The sequence below is a fragment of the Hetaerina americana genome, unplaced genomic scaffold (assembly GCF_022747635.1).
Source record: "Hetaerina americana unplaced genomic scaffold, ioHetAmer1.1.p SCAF_2, whole genome shotgun sequence".
Lineage (NCBI taxonomy): Eukaryota > Metazoa > Arthropoda > Insecta > Odonata > Calopterygidae > Hetaerina > Hetaerina americana.
In genome coordinates this window covers 66,668,079-66,690,645 of record NW_027286763.1, presented here as the reverse complement: position 1 = coordinate 66,690,645, position 22,567 = coordinate 66,668,079, and the positions used below count along the sequence as shown (strand labels likewise).

The 22,567-nt window shown below is 38.7% G+C and overlaps 1 protein-coding gene across 1 annotated transcript; it reads left to right on the top strand.

Moving 5' to 3' along the window:
- The first annotated feature begins 9,043 nt into the window (after nt 1–9,043).
- Nucleotides 9,044–22,515, top strand: LOC139688125 (uncharacterized). The gene is made up of 6 exons (XM_071585553.1): nt 9,044–9,055; nt 10,492–11,301; nt 21,349–21,661; nt 21,695–22,054; nt 22,157–22,186; nt 22,298–22,515. Exons 1-6 carry the CDS (start codon nt 9,044–9,046, stop codon nt 22,513–22,515), a joined length of 1,743 nt encoding a protein of 580 aa, XP_071441654.1.
- The last annotated feature ends 52 nt before the right edge of the window (nt 22,516–22,567 follow it).

Below are 22,567 nucleotides of genomic sequence, written 5' to 3'. Positions count from 1 at the left end.
TTAAGCAAAATCGCCAAGACAGACCTCGGTAACGGAGTTCAACGAATGACTATTTCCTTAATAATTTGATTTCTCTTCTATTTTCCAAACAAATATCAAATATTTCAAAAATAATAAGTACCCGTTAAGTTTCATGTCAATCACCACTGTGGACTCTAAGTATCGATGATTATTTCCCGATTTATATCTTTATTGATAATTCCATTACCACTTTCATTGATACTTTCATTACACTCAGTGTTCTTTGAGATTAAAGTCTTATCTCATCAAAGTCACCACAATGAAATCTGAAATGAAGAAACACTTAATATATATTTGCTTCTATCGTCACAATTCATTTTATATTCTTTGCAGCATCAGCTAAAAAAGCCAATACGTATAAAACCTCATATTACACAATCATTAGGGGAAGTAAACAGAAACAAATGCATATTCCGTCACCCTAGTTTTGGAAGTTCAATGATAACATCGACCGCATTCAAATACCCGAGCAAAAAAGTTTTACTAAACAATTAACCAAGGAATCAAAAGTAGTTCATAGGAATAGAGGCTCGAGTAACAATAAATTATAAGCATTAGGAAAATGTGATAATTAGAACATTAATGATGAAATGGTGCACATTAATGTACCATATTATGATGAAAATTAATACAATTACATAATTAATTAAGGTAAAATTATAAGGGTTTTAAGTTACTGTTTCTGAATATTTTATTTCATGATATAGTTTGGGCAGAAATTTGATATTAACCGGACGATTCCTTTGCACTGTACTTAACACTTTAAACTTTCCCTCGGATGAATGGTTTGAAACCCGACTGAGGCGACAAACCTCGAGAGCCACTTGCGCTCATCAACTCACGTTCTATAAACCAGAGTATTTCATTTTTATAGGCGCAAGAAGGAAAACTAATATAAACAAGAAAGCTAAGCATGATTCAACTTTTTATAGAAAACTAGTTTAGCGTAGAAGTGCGCATATCTATGCCATAATAGTAAGTCGAGGGCAAGGGTCATTGAACATCGTGGCTGAGGTACATTCAACGTTCTAAATTAATTTTTAATGAAGGGATGCTTAGCGCGACGGATATGAGGAATACAAACTTTCTAAATTCATTCTATTTTGAAAGATATCAGAGAAATAAAGTATAATTAAGTAGAGAATGCATCTCTGAATTAAGTTTGCAGAGATGCATGCTATACTTTGTATCCTCTAGGTGGGTGGCATGAGTGAGCGTTGAATTAAACCAATTAACTTCCTTTTGGCATTGAAAGGAATGACGCCTTGTCCATCTCATTCATTTGCGCTGTAGTTTCTTCAGCGAGATTAAAAAGGTCACGAGGATATTTTACTCGATCCTAATGCTGGCCAGAGCTTTCCGAACATATTGATAAATGATGAATTTTACAACCTGCGAAAAAACAGACTGTTTTTGGTGTTCCTTTAAGTTGAAAAGATATGGCTCATCTGTACAGTACTGAGTTCGGGAAGGAGAAGTAATTCATTAATGTTCAATATACACGTTATATTTTCTTTCATTATTTTACATATAAAGTTTCTTAATCCAACTGCACTCTTTTAAAATCCTTCAATTCATTGCTCAAGTTAAAATAAATTCACTTTTCATCTATTTTCCCGGTTTACCACGTTGTTTCGGTTTTGGTAACCGTCCAGTTAAAAATGCAAACCAAATCGACACCTATTAATTATCACCAAATACTCGTCTATTTTTTACATGCTCCATAATCCCTTTTCAAAAATATCTCTTACACAACTATACAGGACTTTGAGTGTCCTATTTCCGACTTGACACAAGTATATACGCTTTATTATCTCCAATTCTATTCTGCTGAGAGAGCAGATGCACGTCTTAAGGTTGACTTGATTAATGAATGTCCAAGTCCTCCTTGTAAGTATTGATTAGCTTCCAGGGTCTTATTTTAGAAGTATTGAAAATGCAGGTGCAATCATACAAATGGACGGAAAAAGTCACCTCTGATAGTTTTAAATTCGGTCAACCGTTTTGTAATGCAAGAAAATGTCATCATAAATAAAGGAAAACGTAATGGTAGTATCTAGGATACCTGCCTTAAAATTGGTTTTGTTACCTTTTTGCTCACTTATGTTCCCCAATTTTTACCCTAATCTTTATTCGCAATATATAATTGCGAAAAATAAATTGGAAATTCTTTAAGTTGAATGTTTGAATTATTCCTGAGCGAGCTATCAACGGTATCATAAGAATGCAAGAGGAAGATTTCTTTTTTCCACATAAAGAAGACAAGATACTCCGAGTTCTAATTTCGATACTCCGATACAAGCTTCTCCGAGTTCTAATTTCAACACTTATTGAGGTCTTCACCATTTTGAGCTACATCAACGCATGCATTTCAATATATTCTCTTTTATATTATAAATCCATCCTCCTATTGTTTAAATTACGTTTAGGGAAATACTCGTATTTTTCTCGAACTGCCTTCTTCAAATTTGGAAAACCTGAAACCGAAAATTAATAAATAGATAAAGGCAAAATTAAAATATCGATAAGGGCAAAAGTAATTTTAAGCGTGTCACGCATAAATAAAGGTATGAAAAAAGCAGGAAGTGATATAAGCACTGAGCTTATAGGTTGACATACAATTAAATGTTACTTAACTCGGGAAAGGTCCAACGATGAAACAGCCACCGCCGGTGAACGAGTAAAAATTGCGGAATAAATATGCTTTAAGCCAAGGAAATCTCAAGCGTACCTGATTTTTTATGTAATGATGGTAAAATGCGATCAACGGGGATGTTTTTTTTATTATTCAATGATGACCTGGAAAGATTTCCGTGTTAGCATCGAAGGATATGGTTACACAACGTGATAGCATCGAACAGCGTCAGTCCCTTTTGTCTTAATCTTCCTTTACGAGCGGATTAGCATGAAATACAAGACGTGGTAACCTTAAAATGAGCATTAATGATATGGTTCACATGTAAAGAAAGTTTTAAATAATTTATATTTTATGAGATAAAAAATATCTCTGAGAACTTTGCCACATCACAAATAATTTTACTACCACTTAGAATTCATCTAAAACACGGTTTGTCAAGTGTGTTACAGGGACGCCCAGTGCATGGCAGTAGTATTGCCACATATTTAAAATAGTCCACTAACGAGATACTGCCATCTAACCTGGTCACCAAGGATTTAATTCAACTCTAGCATGGATAGGAGTAAATATTGTACCCACATGGGTGGACGTCAAGCGTCGGATTGTACTGGGAGTATTCTACCCTTACCAATAAAACAAAACTTTATCTCAATTACTATGCTTAGGACTGTAACTTACTTAAATTATTTTAGCCGTTAAGTTTCTAAAAGTGAAGAGAAGGGAAAAATACAAAAATATATTTTGCACGAGCGAATTTGGAGAAAACATTTGATGATGTATGCGTCTGACAGAACAGAATATTAAATATTCTGATAGTCATTTGAGTGTCAATTAATGGTAAAAAAATAGCGATAAGAGTCAGTATGAATACCACAGAAATGTAATTAAATCTGGTTTCAGCGGAGGAGCAGCAGAAAAAAAAGCAAAAGAGAAAGGCAAGAATGTGAACAAGTAACAAGAATGCCTCACACGCTTGCATCTAGAAGGAAATGAATGCAGCTAAATATGATGATACTACTGTTTGCATCAATGAAAAATTATAAATTGTGCTTTGGATGATATATGTGTGCATTGGTATTTGGAGAAATTGATTCAAAGAGCAAAGCTATTAAAAACCTACACACACTTCTGACCGTTCCCTTCCGTGGTAGGCACTTGCAGGAAAAACTCTGCTTCAGGTTACGAAAGGAAATACTTTCTTTCATTAATTCCCTCCATATGTTTCCCGTTCCAATATTTCATACTATTTTAACCTCCGTCGATTTAATGTATTTTTCATAGATGTTCCTCTATTCCTAAAACTATTAATATGGCTAATTGAATGCCTTCGATCACATTCATTTATTAACTCGATTAGTAGTAGTTTTAGGGGAGGCGACCGACAGCTAAGTTACTTAGCGCTATTAGGGAAGGACAGGAAATGATGAAGGGTGGAGGGAAACCCTACTCTTAACGAAAGGCGCCAAGGGGTCCGCAGCTTAACGCTTTTAGGTGCTTTGCAGAGACAAAGCACCTCAAGTGGGGATTGGGATACCACTGAAAAATATCTACCGCCTCCGGGATTCGAACCCGGGCCCTCAGGGCGGGAATCTAATACGTTAGCCACCGCACCATCCTGATCCCCTTATTAGCTCGAGAAAGGTGATTAAAGGAATTGCTTGAAGATAAGTACAAAACCTATGGGCTGCAGAGGAATGGGAGAAGGAAACACAAATATAAAATTAAGACATCAAAACATTTAAGATTGAAAGTTATATTAGAAAATAAGAAATATCAGCCACAGAAAAACAATGGAATGGAAACAACATGGGATGTGAGATAAAGGATGAAAATAATCAGTGAGAACAATTTTGGAAGCAATGCAAATATGGAATTAGAGCCAGAGGAGTAAGATGAATCGAACTGCTGACAAACAAATCCCACGAAAGTCTAAGACACAGGGGAAATGGAGAAGCCCATGAAAAGTTGGGAAGAATTGGGGTTACCAGATCCTTGGAGATAAATATAAGAGATTGATTTGTGCATAAAGGGAGGAATAATGTAATATAAAACAATAGGATTTAGTACTATAAATAGCTATGCATGGACCGCAGTTTAATGTTTCTAATGGTAATCGCTGCATGCAGCACGAGCTGAGAGCCATGCTTACGATTCATTGCGTACAAATAATGGTTAAAGACTAAAAAATCTTGTATATCAAACTATACTCCGCGACCGACTTAACCACCAATTATTCCGATCTTTTATTACCTCCGAGAAAGTGACATTAAACATCTTCAGCTTATATTCCTTATCTAATTTTCATTTTTTCCCTTACCGTAGTACAACGGATCTAGCACATTAGATACACGCTCCTGAATATGTCGGTGGAAGAGGAAGACTGAGATGGAAGGAATTAATTGAAACTGAGCTGAAATATCTCGAAGATGATTTAATGGTAAAACGAGGTCGAGGTGAACGAATACGATCAAATCCCAAATATATCAATTAGCCCAAAAAAAAGGCTCACAGAGAAAAGAAATCGAAAGTGGAGCAAAAACCTGCATCATGGTGTACACATGCCAACAGTGTACTTATTTCATGATTGTGCTTGGTAGTAAGACATCCTATTTACAAGAGAAACAATCGAATACAGTTATGAAAGTATAGCTATAGAGATTACCGAAGGATTAAGAGAAGAAAGGAATGATTTTTGACACGTAATTCAACGACAATTGAAATTTGCGAGTATCCGAAGCATTTCAAGGTAAACCAATACAAGGCATAAGACACAGACAGTGTTCCTACTCAGACTAAAGTTTGGGATTGTTAAAGACCATAAGAGATTCATTGAATGAGGAATTCGTGGAACTGGAGGTTTTTGCAACGTTGGAAAATACAAGATGTTCAGATTATTGGAATGGATTAAGCCAGGAAAATAACTGATCAACTCGTATAAATCCAAGTAGGCACTACATGACTGGATAGATTGAAAATAGAAGCTAAAATAAATAAATGGGATGAACATTGATACAGATTTTGTAGGCTACGAGATGTTACCGATTTCCATTATTTTCATCACATTGCATTATCTGCCGTCAGTGTGTACGACCATAAAAATTCCCTCGATGTCACGGGTAAACTAAAACCTCCTGGAATTTGTTTTTATTTTTCTTTGCTCATTTCGGCTTCGGGCGACCCATATCCAACCTCCTATACTCATAATCATCTCATTTCGCAGTATTTTCCATATTAGTTGCTCTTGAACTGATCCTTTAATTAACTCTCCCCTAAAGGTGTCACAACAACGTTTTTCGAATTACCCCATTCGATACCGCCTATAATACAGGTATATGTATATGTGTGCGTGTGTGTGTGTGTATATATATCGATGATATAGAAACACTCACACGAGCAGTATAATATTTGGACGGCACCATAGAACACAAATAAAATAGTAACACTTAAAAGGACACTCACATTGTAAATAGTTTAAGCTTTCGGCTTTCTCCGAGGCCTTTTTCAAGTAAGGCCTATATATATAATATATTATATATCATATATAAATTACGTATTGAAAGAGGATGCTAATGATAAAATTAGGAAAGAACGAAGAGGAAAATATAATATAGAGACATAAAGAGAAAGAGAAAACCAAATAGTTTAGGCACAGGTTTAAGTGTAAATGGTTTTCATAAAAGTCAACATGAGATGTAGAAGAGAGGGGAGGTCTTACGACAAAGAGAATGGGACGATTAAATAAGTGAAATAAAGAGGGGCGTCAGACGGAGAAGATTTTAAGCGCAAGAGAATCAACATATAATTGGGAAGAATAGAATTTCGCAGTCAAAAAGTGGAATCTAGCAGATGGCGAAAATAGCTGACACTTCAAGACATGAAAAGGAATTAACTTAACACAAAAATATTAGGTAAGAGAAAAGTGATGTACAGAGCTATGACGGTTGTATGAGGATGCTGACTAGTGTTGATGAGAAATATTAAAGCCTTTTGTAAGTCATAGGAGAATACTCTAACATACAGCCTTACTGAATAGTATTTTTCCTGATTCTATCGACGGAAAGTTAAAGGGCTACAATCTGTGGTCATAGCCGATACAACGGCGTTAGTGAGCAGGTATAACAAATATAACAGCAAGCGTGAAGTTTGAGCAAGATGATTTATTAAATCAAAACGGGATTATTAATGATCAATTCATTAACAGCTATCATGTTGGAAATCATATTTAAAAAATATTCAAAAGCGTTTGAATAACTACGCCGTTTTATTTCTTGGACCGAATCTCCCATCCCAAAATCATTTATATCCCTAATATTTCATAATTGGTATACCATCCTCGCCAGGAATAGCCAATTAAAACCCAAGTCATAAATATATACTAACGATGAATACATTAAAAAAATATCACCACAATTTCGACGTATTAGGAGGAATATAAACTGCTCTTTGACCCATGGTAGTCCATATTGCATTGGGCCATAAAAATTTAAGGTTATGAAATATCTACTCAATATTTTATAAGTATGATTAGAAATTTACACCAACTAAAGAATGAAAAACGCTTCCCACAAATTGGGAAAATTGAACAACAGCTTCTATGCAAAATTTCCAGCAATCTAAATACACTCGTATTTTCCGTGGGATGCAAAGGGATTATACCGAAATAAATACGTAGTATCAGAAGGATAGCATTTTTGAGTGATAGAAACTCTCTCTTCAACTAGATATCAACTGTAATGAATGACATAGTTGCGTGTTCCCTTAAAACTCAACCCTCATTAGCAGTCACCTGAAAAATACAGGCCGAAGGTATATCATGAATAATTAAATTAAAATCATTAAAATTCTTTCATTGGGCGAGTAAATTCTTTATAAAACCCTCTCTAGCGCCTTTCGGTAAATGTTAGTGTTACAGATGTAACATTTTGTAATTATTCCATACTTTACTCCAGAAAGAGCTTTTTATGAACAATCTACGTTAAACATAATTTCAACCAATGGTTTACTTTTGTTACCAAATATTTGACAGCAATCGTGCGACATCATTTAAATTACGCTGGCTAGCACCAGTGTCATCGCGAGGGCGGGTCAATGATTCCCGGGTGGAGAGAGAATAAAATGAGAGTAACTTATGAGAGCTAATTCGAATTAAATAATTATTTTAACCGATCGATATGGAACCACCGAGTCTGAAACAAGAGTAAACATGACGTAAAATCTTCCCACACCCAAAATGAATTAAAAACAATTTTTTGCGAAGATACTGAAGAAAATGACCATTCATGCCGTAGAGTGAATGTACATTCGGGTCCAACGACCATTGTTCGAATAGGAACAAGGTCGAAAGTAGCATCGTATGTCGCTACGAGGTAACATAAGGTACAGAGAGGGGCAAACCTAATTGTGTAGAATAGGGAATGACTCGCGGCGACAAGTGCGGCAAAGGTCAACTTCGTAATACCCGAGCTTTCCAAAACGAGCAGGTCCCAAGAGCTCTAATTCAAATCGATAGAAAATTCAGGTCATTTTTGAACGCCTCCTTAATTTGGTTTGGTCGTTCGTCGAGTTTTTACGAGCAGACCCTTGTTTTTTGTCCAAAATGAAAGCAGAGTGAGCCATTCTCCGAGGCCTTAACCTTAAGCATTATTATCCATGCAGCGTTTCGTCAGCGATGACTGACACCGCAACCACTTACATCGTACTATTTTTAGTAGTGCGAAGTTTCATTTAATATTTATCGGGGCGATCCACGCCACGAGAGACAAGAATCTGGTGACGGTGACGAGATTACCCGAAGTATCAAATATTTGGCATCTCGACGGGTGATTTTTACTTATATTCAGAGTAAAAATGTTTATCTCCCTGATAAGTCTTATTAATTTTTCCCCTACCATTGAGAACATGATCCACTGATACACTGGAATCTTTCTGGACTTTAGAAAATCAAATTTCACGCATTGATTTAACCAACTCCGTTCGTTCCGTTCGCCCTCGGATAATACTCGCGTACCTCTCGCGAAAGAAAGAGCAAGTGTGTTTTATCTTAACATAGCGCCGCTTGAGCGGAGGGCTATCACAAATTTATTTACCTAAATAGGTTGCATAATAATACCATACGAGAGAGAGAGAAAGGTGATTTGGTAACCGTGAAACAGCATATCTCGCCTAAATGGGAAGGGGTTGATGTCGGAGCGAACGAACGTCCAATGGCCATCCAGTGCGGGGACCGAAGGCGTGCACTTATGCCGTGGGTGACCTCGGTATTCGACGCCCCTCTTGTAACAACGGGAGCCCTATTTAAGGGACGGTTGTCTACCTATTCGGCACATTCACACCAGCACCACGGAAAAGCAGCCATCAAGTAGCGAGTGAAAGGATACCGTCAACATGAGGACTCTGGTGAGTGAGATTTATCGCAAGAAAATGATCGTTGTCTTAAAAAATATCATTCTTTTATTCCCCTTCGCTCCGCAATACGCACGCCGCGGAGCTCGAATCGAAGTGAGAGAACGGAATGCTTGAGTGAGCGACGGATAGTGTCGGTGCACTACTTCCCGATCTTGTTTTTGCTGCTCAAGTCCCACTTCTTACTTCCGTGATGTTATATTTCTTGAATATGCTACCACATTAGTTATACATAGCTAGCCGATTTAGTGTATGTATACAGTTTCACTGTCGAGAACAAACATGTACTAATGGAGATCACTCATCAAGCAATCAGGAATTGCATGATGCTCTCGGCCGAAATTTATTTTCATTTATTTAATCGAGGAATCACTTTTGCGCTTCTCCAAAAGCCTGACCTCATGTCTCAACCCAACACACAAAATAGTGATTTATAATTTTATTGTCACATCGATTAAAGTACTTCCATATGTTCACAGTATAATTTCCTCGCAAAAATGTACGGTCCTTCATGAGTCGTAATTTCTACTGTGTGATGAATTTCTTTCAGACTTTATCACTTTATGGTAGCAGAATACTTATAGCCACAAAAATGTGATGTATTTGATATTTTTTTGAATTTTGCAACTAGGATCGGAGCATCCTCCATGGATCTTTAAGTTGACATATTGAGGTCATACATAAATGAAATACCTCCTTATGGATAGTTGGATTGAATGTTAAAGGCTCAGGTTTAATAGATAGTTGAAGTTTCGAGACAGTAATTATTAATTGAATCAAGTATCGTAAAATTTTAAGCTTTCTCATGCCAACTGGATTTCCAATATTTTTCATACGCATACATTAAGAAAGCATGAGTCGTCACGTCTTCTGAAAACAATAAAAACTGTTATCAACAAAACTTCTTGGTCGCAAAAACCGCTGCAATCTTAGCAGTTGAAATAAAGTTTATTTACAAAAACAGTTTTATCTATGACTATTTCATTTAATAGACCATTACCAAGAGAAAGTATGATTGTAAATCAGTTCATTGTAGCTTAAAACCACTCACACCATTACGAGAAACTGATATTTTTAACCTTGGAATCAAAAAAAGGATAACTTGTTCCGTAAACTAGATTTATTTGAAGAGGAAATATTCTCTTTCCTCTCGCAACTTTCCTTTGACCAACTTCGATTTATTTTTCGAGACGCTACGCTCATATTGTAAGTAAATATCGAATCTTAACACGTGTATTAGACAGAGTAGCATTTATTATTACATTTTTTCTTTTGAAATACTTTACGTAAATTCCAACCGGCTTTTGATAATAATTACATAAAACTCTTATCGAATCTTTTCCATCTGTCGAGAAAGTAATCCCACGAAGCAACGCAGCTATTTTAGCAACATTTATATCACTTGAAACTTTCTCTCCCTTTCCCATTAGATCTGCATCACCCTCCTGGCACTTGCCACGTTGTCTCACGCCGAAGTTGAGAAGAAACAAGATAAGAGAGGCGCTTTGGGGCTCGGCTATGGTCTTGGCCACGGATATGGTGGCGGTCTTGGACTTTCTCAGGGAGTAGGACTTAGCTACGGTGGTCTCTCAAACGGCGCCGGTTACGGATACGGCGCCGGTTACGGCTACGGCGCCGGCTTGGGATACGGCGCTGGCTTGGGATACGGCGCTGGCTTGTCAGGAGCCGCGCTCGGAGGTGGAGTCGCCCTCGGAGGAGCGACCGTGCAGACTGTGACCGTGCCCCGCCCCGTGCCCGTTGCGCAGCCGTACGCCGTCACTGTCAACCGACCGGTCCCCGTGCCGCATCCAGTCCCCGTCCCCGTAGCCGTCCCTCGCCCCGTACCCGTCCACGTCCCCCAGCCATACCCCGTCGAGGTTCCCCGTCCCGTCCCCGTCGCCGTTCCCCGCGCCTTCCCCGTCCCCGTTCCCCAACCAGTCGCCGTCCCCGTCCCTGTCCCTAGGCCCGTCGCCGTCCCCCAAGCCGTTCCCGTCGCCGTCCCCAGCCCCGTCGCCGTTCCAGTCGCACAGCCGGTCGTGGTCTCCCAGCCCGTCGTGGTGGGACGTGTGGGCGGTGGCGGAGCTGCCCTTGGAGGTCTTAGTGGAGGTCTTGGTGCCGGCTACGGACTCGGTGCCGGCTACGGACTTGGTGCCGGCTACGGACTTGGTGCCGGCTACGGACTTGGTGCCGGCTACGGGCTTGGTGCCGGCTATGGAATTGGTGCCGGCTACGGCAAAGTCGTTGGTATCGGCTACGGAAAATTCCATTAAGCAGACTGAAAAGAACATTTCTCAGGATTCTCCAATTGCTTCATTCTTGTCATTGTACACAACATATTCGCGTCGAAAGTTTTACACAGGTTGTGCATCACCTTTTTAATTTAATTTTAATGGATAATGTTATTTCTTTGAATAAATAAATTTTTAATTAAAATATCAATTTGTATATTTTTCTCTTTCCTAAAATACCGAACGATCCCAGAAGAATAATTATTTTGAATAAAAAAAATAGTGCTATTATCTGCTTCCAATGACATGTTAATACATGTAATATTTTCTATAAAACTTCATCAAACTACAGGATTAACAAGGATTCATACGAGTACTAAACGCTTATGGCTGATATCAATTGACTTCCATCCACTTAAAATTCTGGGTAATCAAAGGGGCGCGTCATTTTGTGTTCCGTATCAGCCAATCTTACAACCGCGGAATCAATTCTATAGATAATGAATCTTCATGGAATTGTGAAAATGACTGAAAATTTTCATCGATACAACTTTAAAATCCCTTCCTACGTTTTAATGGCTACATACCCAAAAAAACAAATTCTACTGATGTGCGTCATATATTGGCCTAAAGTTAAGACTGATACAGTCACATCAAAGATAATTAAATAACAATTCAAATTACTTTAGTCTTGGTTTCAATTTTTAGGTGCCAATTACAATACATATATCAGAATGGTAAAAAATGAGATAATTATGCTCTAAATGTAAATATATCATTGTTTCGATCGGTTTTTCAAAGCGTAGGAAGGATTAGACTCTTTAACATTCATACCAACACTAGGGTGAGACAAACTAATGACCTTCAAAATTAATCTCTGATTCGGATTGAACAATTTAAATATCAATAAATTCATCTTAGGATGAAGGAACTCCAATAAATATGAGGATCTCTCTCGGCATTTTACATTTTCAAAAGAGTTCGGCTGTATTATTACTAGGCACGGAAAATTTGCAAATAACCTTGACTCACACCGTAATAAGAAATTTAAATGCATGGAGATGGTATTGGAGTCAGCACAAGTTCAAGATGAGCGCTTTCTATTCCATCAATCCAGGGCAAACTGGAATATTCGTGACCTAGGCTGATTGATGATCATCCAGAGACACCATGAAACGAAAAAAATAAAGTGCGTTTTGGCCGGTTATCATTGGACATCAGGTCACTTTCCTTCGTGGCATCCAAATTTCGTTAAGTTTTTATATTCTTAAAGCTTGCAATAAGGGCCTTTTGTGCTTCTTAGTATTATTAAATCACGTTCAGTATATTGACGTATCAGCTTTCACTAAACCAAAAACTTTCCCCAATACCTGAAGTATGGTATAAATATAAATTAAAGTAGAAGATTAAAACATGGCAAATGCTCTTATTCGGTGATTTTTCATTTGAAAATCCACAGTTTGGTTTCTTTATAATTGCTGATAACATAACACTCATTACATATTAAAATATATGCATGGTCCCTCAATGAAAATTGTGCCATTTGACATGAGAATTTTCAGCGGGCTTAGCATATCCCTAGATTTTAGAGTACGCATCAAAAGTGTAGGACCCGCATGAAGATCATCTTATTGCAAAATTAGAAAAGATACAGAGAGACTCTGCCATATATGTATTGGGGAAGCCCGCGAGGACGAAGATTGTGAAAGCAACGTTAAAAATACTAGGTTATACTACTACTAAGCTATAAAATAAAGGAGAAAAATAAATATAATCTGTAGAATACGCCATGTGGTTATGGGAGAAAAAGCTTGGGTAGAATAAAGGCAGGTTGGAAATGCTAACTTTAGATGGAAAAATAATCGTAAATACTTAGTGAAATGCCGGGCCCAAGGAAAAATATAAAAAACTTACATTTCTCAACAAAACGATTATTGACTGGAACAGTCTACCTGCAAGGCTATTCGAATCCTTCCCAAGCAATGTAAATACAATTTTTAAAAGTTTATGCCATGATTAAATGCGTGTGATATTTTATGCACAGATGTAAACTGAATATTTGTTACCACGTGGAAAATGCCAAATTATAACACTTTCCCAAATAAAAAAATACTCATTCAAGTAGTGCTAGCATTAGATATAAAAAAATATGGACTTAGGGCCGAAAATACCGACTAATTTAAGTGAGAATCACATTGGAGTGGTTAGTTGCAAAAATATTTTATTGGAATTCAAAAGAAACTTGTAAGGTATTGATAACAGTAGCACACCCCTGCTTTAGTAGAGAGTTAGAGGTGAGGGTGAAAGAAAGAGAAAAAACAACTTTGCACTTCCACACACTTATTTAATGTAACACGACCATGGTTTCGATGCTGCGCTTCATCTTCATTTCGATGCTGCGCATCATCTTCCTGTAGATGATGCGCAGCATCGAAACCATGGTCGTGTTACATTAAATAAGTGTGTGGAAGTGCAAAGTTGTTTTTTCTCTTTCTTTCACCCTCACCATGAAAGAATTCCACAAAGTTAAGCCTGAAACTGTTAGCTTTAGAGAGTTAGAGGGAAATACTTTCACATTTGAGATTATTATTCTTAGCGTTATCCCATTCTTTGAGATTAAGAGTATTGTTAAATTACAAATAAAATGTTTGATCACCGAAAAACAAAATGAAGACTATTGAATCGAATATATTCTATAAGCAGACAAGGTAATTCAAGAAGTTATTACATTTTCCTGTGAAACGCAGTTCATTGACGTCATATATGAAATATGATTATTTTTGGCCATTTTCCAAAATCTCAACTTTTTAAGCTTCATACTCCACAACTTGAGAGTCAGAATCTCCCTTCCGCTTGAAAAATTTTCTTTCACATTTTCCTCATCACAGCGATGTTCATTCACTTCCAGGCACATTACCCTTGCATTCGAACGGAAATGGTTACGTCTTAGTAATCTCGAAGGATTTGAGATATTCACGTCAGATGAAATTCGATGGTAAACTTCCCGGCGGAAGGCAAGGGATTCCTCATCCATATTTTCCCACAGACATTCCCTGTAATTTGAGAACCACCTTCCAGCATTTACAAATCCGTGAGAGAGTATGATCATTATCTTCAAGATATTTGGCTTAATCACAAAAATGTTCAGCTGCCGTACCCACAAGACAATTTGCATCCGGATAACACGTTAAGGCATGGTTACGTCGATCTGGTTGTCGCTAGAAATCATAAACACCGAAAAATTTAAGAGAGACTACGTCTTTTCCATGGAATTTCCTGAGTACTCTCACCTTCATGTGTAAGTACAGCGCATTTAAATATTTATGAAGGGGTAACAGGCATTCTTAACAGATAGGAGGGATTCTTAATCAAAAGTATTTTACACCACTCTGTCACCGTTTTCCTTTTAGGCATGGAAGGAAATTTACAGCGTACGATTAACTTTACCGCTACCGACAATTTTGGAGTAAATAGGAATACTAATAAAATATTAATTAAAGAATTGCACGAACTGGGCCACGGCAAGATGATTATCAGGAAAAAAATGAGTAAAGAGATGTAACACTTAGTAGTTGTAGCTTTGAGGAGGCGACCGATAGCTGAGGCCATTTTCACCCTTTAGGGATGGATGGAAATAGGAGTAGGGTGGAGCGAAAACCGGCGTCGGCATCAGTCTATTATTAATGAAAAGCGCCAAGGGGTCCACAACTTAACACTTCATCCGACAGATGGCATACTCAATTAAAGTAATATTCAAAGCACCTCTTATAGGGAAGGGGAAATCACTGAGGATGTAATACTTCTTCCTCTTTCCTGAACAATATTTCAGCATAAATTCACGATTTAAACACAAAAATATACATTATTCCTCGAATTCAGGAAATCTAATATGAATTTTAAAGTATTGAGAATTATGAAAAAAATTAAAAGCTAACAGAAAGATCTTAATCGACTGAATTATGAACGGGATAATCAACTATACCCCCGGGAAATAAATAGTGGCACTAGTGCCGTTGGGGGTATACTGTAAAAAGGGGTCGGAGGAATTCCAGAACGTGGAAAACGGAGAATTGCGGCAGGTAATAATTGCGAATGAAGCAAGAAGATAAGGGCAAAAGAATGACTGCTGCAGAATTGGCATCGGAAGAAAAGGCAAGCAACAAAAAAATTTTCTCAATATTTTCCGTTGTATTCAATTATCATTTCCCGTTGCCTCGGATGACACATATGTTGGGGTAACACGCTGAGAGGCCAACCAATGTCAACATACGTACTATTATGATGAAAATTTTTAGCACATTACATATACACAACAGAGAAAAGAGGGTAACAAATTATAATACCATAAGTCAGAAGAATCATGGAAAATGAGTTCTAGAGACAAGTTTGAGTAAAAAAAAAGTAAATTTCAATGAGGAAAGTATAAAGTAGATGGCTCTAGATAAAACTCTTGAATCCAATTAAACATGTAATGAATGAACTTTGAAACAGAAAAACTAATCACGTACTATCTCGGCACAGACTGAAAATATATTCGGAGATATGTCCAAAGATCAATGCGTCATAATAAACGTAGTTGAAAACTAAAACTGCATAGGAAGACCACATAAAGAACATAACAATCAGGTTTTGCGAAATGAGTACAGTTGTGACTATCATCTTGTGCTACATTTTGTCTTGATGATTAAGGTGATGGGGAAAAGGATCCCCTACGAAATTGTTGGAAACCAAGGCAAATATAAACAAATTGCTACAATAAATACCAACCAGAAAGTAACAAATATTATCCATTAGGAACTACACAAAAGTATTTCCATATTTAATCCTCTCGGTAATGGACACTAGGACTGATTGAAGGAATGAAATGGAACTAAAGAGGAACAGAAATGACACTGCCCATTTTTGCCTTCCAAGTACAACGCTTGTTCCAACGCCTAAGTATAATTATCAGCGGTAACAGGTTGCGCAAAGTTACTGAGAATTTAACCATGAATTCTGTTCCATTTCCATTCTTCATTTTTTCAATACATGCCGTTTCATCACATTGCTCCAAATACTACATTGCCCCAAATATTACATCGCCCCTGAGTTGATAAAGGAAATTTTAACATAATATGTAATTGACAATTATTAATCAAATAAACCACACCCCTATTAAAGTTTCCACCCGGGATTTACAACTGAAATTTTGGTTTATCTTTAGAATAAAATTACAAGTATGACAATAATTTCTCTTCACATGGGTACAGTACGCTACCCAAACGACGACCAAATCTACGAGCCAAGCAGTCAACATCGAAAAAAAATACTTATAAGTAGTTATTTCCACCGATTTAAGAAAACCGCACGATTTTAACTACACATACACTGAGTCTTCGTTATCCGTCTTGGTTCAATTAACACACAGTGCACATCCAAAAAAACCTAGATGATATATAAAACAGTAAATGCTTATGTCACTCCATCCTTGCCACCTCGATCCAACGTTACCACTTTATAAAATGCACTCACTCCTCTTTTTTACATCCGTTCAGTCATCGTAGCGAGCGCTAAAAGCAGTCGTGAACCACCTATCAGTGGCTCATTCACGTGAGAACAATAGACTTCGAGACTTCCAAACGAAAGAGTAGGAAATATGAGACGTTTTCACCATCATGATTGCCTCACATATTGCAAGTTTTCTTAGCTTGGGTGGGAAAGCAATTACATATCCAGAACGTTTTGAGGCACGAACGAAATGTAACTCTTGAGATTAAGAGACAGAGGAGGCTAGGAGAAGTCGAAGGGAAAGGGTAATGCTAACGTTTCCATTTAGCGGAAGGTGAGAAACTGACCAGCTCTAAGGAAAATCAAATGGAGAATCGATCACATGACGGATACATTTGTACGATATGGAGAACGAAATTACATGCGGTACCTACGTTTGAAATTGAAATAAATCGAAATATTCATGTTCATACAAACAACTTCGAGTGAGTAAAGATGAAACAGCGAGATATATACTTAAGTGATTATTATGTATTTACTCGTATTTGTTTTAATTCTGTCGCGCTCTTCCAGCTAAGAGTGTACTTTTCCGGTTCATCAAACTTGCTAAAGGAGAATTGAAGCGCACCTAAAACTAAAAATTTAAAATTACGTCTGCAGTATGTTTTAAGTTCAATTAACCTGCAAGATTTAATGCGCAAATTGTTCATTAATTAAACTATCACGCAAGCAATGATAAAATAATGGCGTATTGATTATAGACTACGGATGCTACAAGGGGGAAACACCTGGTATCTAGAAGGTTTCTCTAGTGTAGGTCGTAAAAAAAAGTTATCATTTATGCTCACAGACAACCGGAGTTCATTATATTCGTGCACGTGGCTACGTTTACTTGACACTTCTTCCCACATCTATACATTTACCAAAAGTAACCCTTGAATAAAAGAATGTTACTCTACTACATTTTGTGCAAAGAACACTACCTCGTGCAGTACGTCGCAACGCAGGAAGGTATTGTTTTATCTTCTAATTGGAACACTTGAGTGAACGATGAAGGTTGAGTATCGAAAAAGTTATCTGGGCATGAAATCGATTTTATCGATGGATGCGAATCGCCACATAAATGAACAATTCAAAGTAGTTATTACATCGCAACACCCATCACATTACTACATGTTTTTATTACACCGGTATTACTTGGCTACGCTACGTCAAGTAAAGCATTACATGATCTCGGCGGTAGTATAAACGACATGTATCGTCGTCATCACGATAATATTTGAGAATCGAGAAACGAAATTTAAAATATCGCATCTAATATTTGATCATCAAATTTGACATCAGCCATATTATACTACCCTACGGCTTATTTCTGCGTCCCATCATCGCTCGAATATCGAAATCCTATCATCATAGAGCATTGCAGGGGACAGAATTCGATATCCCAGTCATAGGATCCTAGACATCCTGTATCCTAGGCATACAAGAAAACCTTTTCGAGAAGTGCATGGGGTGAGCTTTTATTCTCGCGCATAAAACCTAGCCTAGAGTTTGATTCTTATGAAACTCCGGAGATGTTCTCGCCAATGTCTAGGAAAGAGGGCATGTTAAGCTGACGAAGTAAGTAATACAGTCGGCGGGTCGGCGTTTTACGTTAATCATTGGAAAATTGAGCTGATTTCATGCGCTGATTCATCGCTCATGGAATATCCCGTCGAAATACAAATCTCGAAGAGAAAGAACTATAGTCGTAACCGGAGCACATGATTTCAGTATGAACATGAAGTGGAAGCGAGTGGATAACATGGGAATGGTAACTAATAATTAGGTATTTAGAAGAATCCATTAAGACTCAGGGAAATTTGAAACAAAATTAAAATTATTTTATGACTTTGGAAGACAATGGCAAACGGTCGGTGAAACTTCATTCAGAGAAAACTACGAGTCTCATGAAAGCCTATCTCTGCAGTGGTTATCAACTTTTCAAAATGACAATAAATTTTCATTGAATTCATCCAAATTAATTGTTTCCATTGAAATGTTTTTCCATGTGGGTGATTTATATTATTAACCATTATTTTCTCTAGATTAATACATTTTGATAAAAACGCAAAATAAATTAAACAAATCAATTGCCAACGCTTAAGTACATGTACAGCTGTTTCTTATCACCAAAATGGCAACATTTTATTTTAATGAGAAAAACTATCACAACCGCGCCTGCTTGAGAATAAATGTTATCTGTCACAAAGATATTCCATTCCCCAATTTGAAAGCTTAGTAATGTCCATTATACATACATTTCAATATTCCCTCCTTAAAAAGTCGTGCAATTTGCGTTCGCCGGTCAATATCTGGACCGCAATAAAATGTGCTTCCCTTGATACTATCACCATTGTAACCCGATAGTAGTAAATTCTTTTCAAACAAAATTTACTCGGTAAATTGTTTTGAAGAAACAATGGAAAATTACATAAAATGTGATTTCACAATTGCAAAAAATCAGCATGATGAACCGTTTATGTCCGCAATGGCCATCTTAATAAACATTTCGTCACCACCTTTTCGTTCACGTTTGCCACCTTAATAAACAAATATTTAACGGCCATATAGAGTAATCAGCTCAGCAATTAATAATCTAACCTTAAGTTACAATTATTGAAAATTAGCACAGAACTGTCATTTGAAGATTTCCATGTTAATTAGAGCAACCCCCTAAGGTTCCACTCAGAAGTTCTAAACAACCTAGGGACATAAAGCTTAATTTAATCTTTTGAATGTATCTTATCTACTCAACTTTGGTTCAAAATTTCTCGGGGCATCGCCCAATAGGACGACAGAATCTTTCTTCTGCCGGACACGTTATGCCACGGGCATTAAAAATAACGTAAGATTCTGAAAGTTTGACATGGGTAAGCGAGAAAAAAAATTAAACTTGATCTACACGGTTAGCGGAACTTCGACATTATATTAGCAACATACAAGAAGTGGCAGGGAGAAATAGCAGTAGGTTCATCTATTAAACATTGTCTTCATCTTCTTGTTTTAGAGCTATGGTCTATCCTTCTGCGAGGATACCTCCTCCGGTATTTCTTCTTCAAAAGGAGATCAACGCTCTTCTTTACCAATCAAAATTCACGATCAAATGATACTTTAAAAAAACATTAAAATAAAAAAGGGCTGGGCTGAAATAATTAGAAAGTACATCGCGCAAAAAATGAGCAAAATAAAAAAACAAGGTAAAAGAATCAAGAGTCCGAATCGAATGGAAGCGGAAGATGTGTAGAGTCCCTTCTAAACTCTGATGATGATGATGGGCTGAGGAGGGCCGTGGTTTCCGCGCCGGCCCCCACCATGATCGCTACCGGGTGAGCGGGCGAATGAAAGTATGTACAGCAGAGGGCCCCTCCCACTACCGCCCCTCCCCCGCTTCCCACCACCCATTGCGATGATTTCAGCGAGAGCTTCCGTCCCTTCATTTTCACGAGCCTGAGGTATATAAAGTCCGATGCGCCGCTCCTTTGGCACAACCACCTCACTGTCTCTTCCGAGAACCTTCAACTTCGAAAGCGCAGGGAAACGGCTACGCCATGAAAATCCTGGTGAGTATTGCCTGTTGGGTGGTGATCGCTCCCTTAGCGATTATTATTGCATTATTCTCATATCTTTCAACCCTTTCATTCCAAATGGTACCATTCCATCCGAGGTTCCAATGACCTCGATGTTACCCCTTTCCCTTTTACTTTCGGCCGTTAACTCACCTTTTACTGATTTTAGGCCCCGTTTTCCCGTTTAAAAGTTAGTCATAGCTATCCTTTCATCTTTTAAGGCATTCAGTCTACTCTATTTACTAATTTAATTGTACTACAAACGCTCATGCTATTTCAAATATATTCTCTACCAAAATTTTTTCCCGATTAAAAAAAAATCAGTCGATTTCAGGATCGTGAATCGATCTATGCTTACCTAATTAGCGATTCCAGGAGAACGTTGTTTTCGGAAAAACAATGGCCACTAATTATGTTTCCAGAATGAGAAAGGACTTCTATTTCTATCTTGTTTCCGCATTTAGAAGTATTTTCCATTATCGAAGTAAGAACAACCTCGGCTTGCTGTTTAGAGTTCCATGCTAAATATACTGAGCTTAATAAATTACCTAATTCGTATTTGTTCAATTTTTTCGCGATGCTACATTTTAATCACATGCGCTAATACGTTGCGGAAGAGGACTCGTTTTATTCCGCTTTGCTGAACTTTTCTCGATTTCCAAATATTTCATCAGGATACAAAAATTCCGGCTAATATTTGTTAAGAAGCAACGAAGAGTGATAAATTTATGCCTTGGGTAACAAAAAATGTGGTTACTCGGAAATTCAGTCCAGTTCCTCCTCGGCATGTTAATGTCCGTACTTTCTTTGAACTTTTAATGCTCTAAATATTCAGATAAACGGAGATGTTACATAATTTTCATTAAATGCATTATGCGGATATAAAAAATCGTTTTCGGTTTGCTGAGCTTTACGACTTGGGAGTTCCTTAAAGCACTGAGATAAAAACATGGTTCACTTTCAGATCTGCATCGCTGTCTTGGCACTTGCTTCTTCGGGGCTCTCCGAAGAAGAGAAGAAACAAGAAAAACGAGGCTTGTTGGGACTTGGCCATGGCGGTGGAGGTGGATTCGGTGCCGGAGGTGGACTACTCCAAGGAGGTGGAGGATACGGAGGAGGGCTTAGCTACGGGGGCGGTTACGGCCATGGCGGCGGATTAGGTGGTTACGGCGGAGGACTGGGAGGAGGATACGGTGGAGGATACGGTGGAGGATTCGGCGGTGGACTCGGTGGCGGATTCGGCGGAGGACTCGGAGGAGGACTCGGTGGAGGATTTGGCGGCGGTCTCGGTGGAGGAGCCATCGGCGGAGGAGGCAGTGTCTCCGTGAGGACAGTGACCGTCCCACGACCAGTCCCCGTCCCACAGCCATACCCCGTCACCGTCAACCGACCCGTCCCGGTGCCACAGGCCGTACCCGTTCCCGTCAACGTCCCTCGTCCCGTTCCAGTATCAGTACCCCAACCGGTCCCCGTCACTGTCCCACGACCAGTTCCGGTAGCAGTCGAACGCCCATATCCCGTTCCAGTGCCCAGACCTATCGCCGTCCCAGTCGCCGTCCCTAGACCAGTACTGGTACCACAGCCGGTCCCAGTCACCGTTCCAAGGCCTGTTGCCGTGCCAGTGGCACAGCCCGTGGTGGTCCCTCAGCCGTACATTGTTAACGTTGGAGGTGGCGGAGGAGCCGGAGGAGCCGGAGGCGCCGGATTCGGAGGTGGAGCCGGAGGCGCCGGTTTTGGAGGTGGACTGGGAGGTGGTCTAGGAGGTGGTCTAGGAGGTGGTTTTGGAGGCGGTTATGGAGGCGGTTATGGAGGTGGTTATGGAGCCGGTATCGGAGGCGGTTATGGAGGAGGTTATGGAGGCAGTTATGGAGGCAGTTATGGAGGCGGTATCGGCGGAGGTCACGGACTCGGAGGCGGTCTTGGAGGCGGTCTCGGAGGCAGCCTCGGAGGAGGTCACGCTCTCGGAGGCGGTTACGGTGGAAGCATCGGAGGGGGTCACGGTTTAGGGGGTGGATACGGAGGTGGTTACGGAGGGGGATACAGCCTGGGTAGTGGAATTGGAGGTGGCCACGGACTCGGTGGAGGCCAGCTGTCCATAAGCAGTGGAGGGTACGGAAAATCCAAATATTAGTGACTCCTCATTGTCGACCATCTAAATGGCAAAGGAGCTGTGAGACTGAATC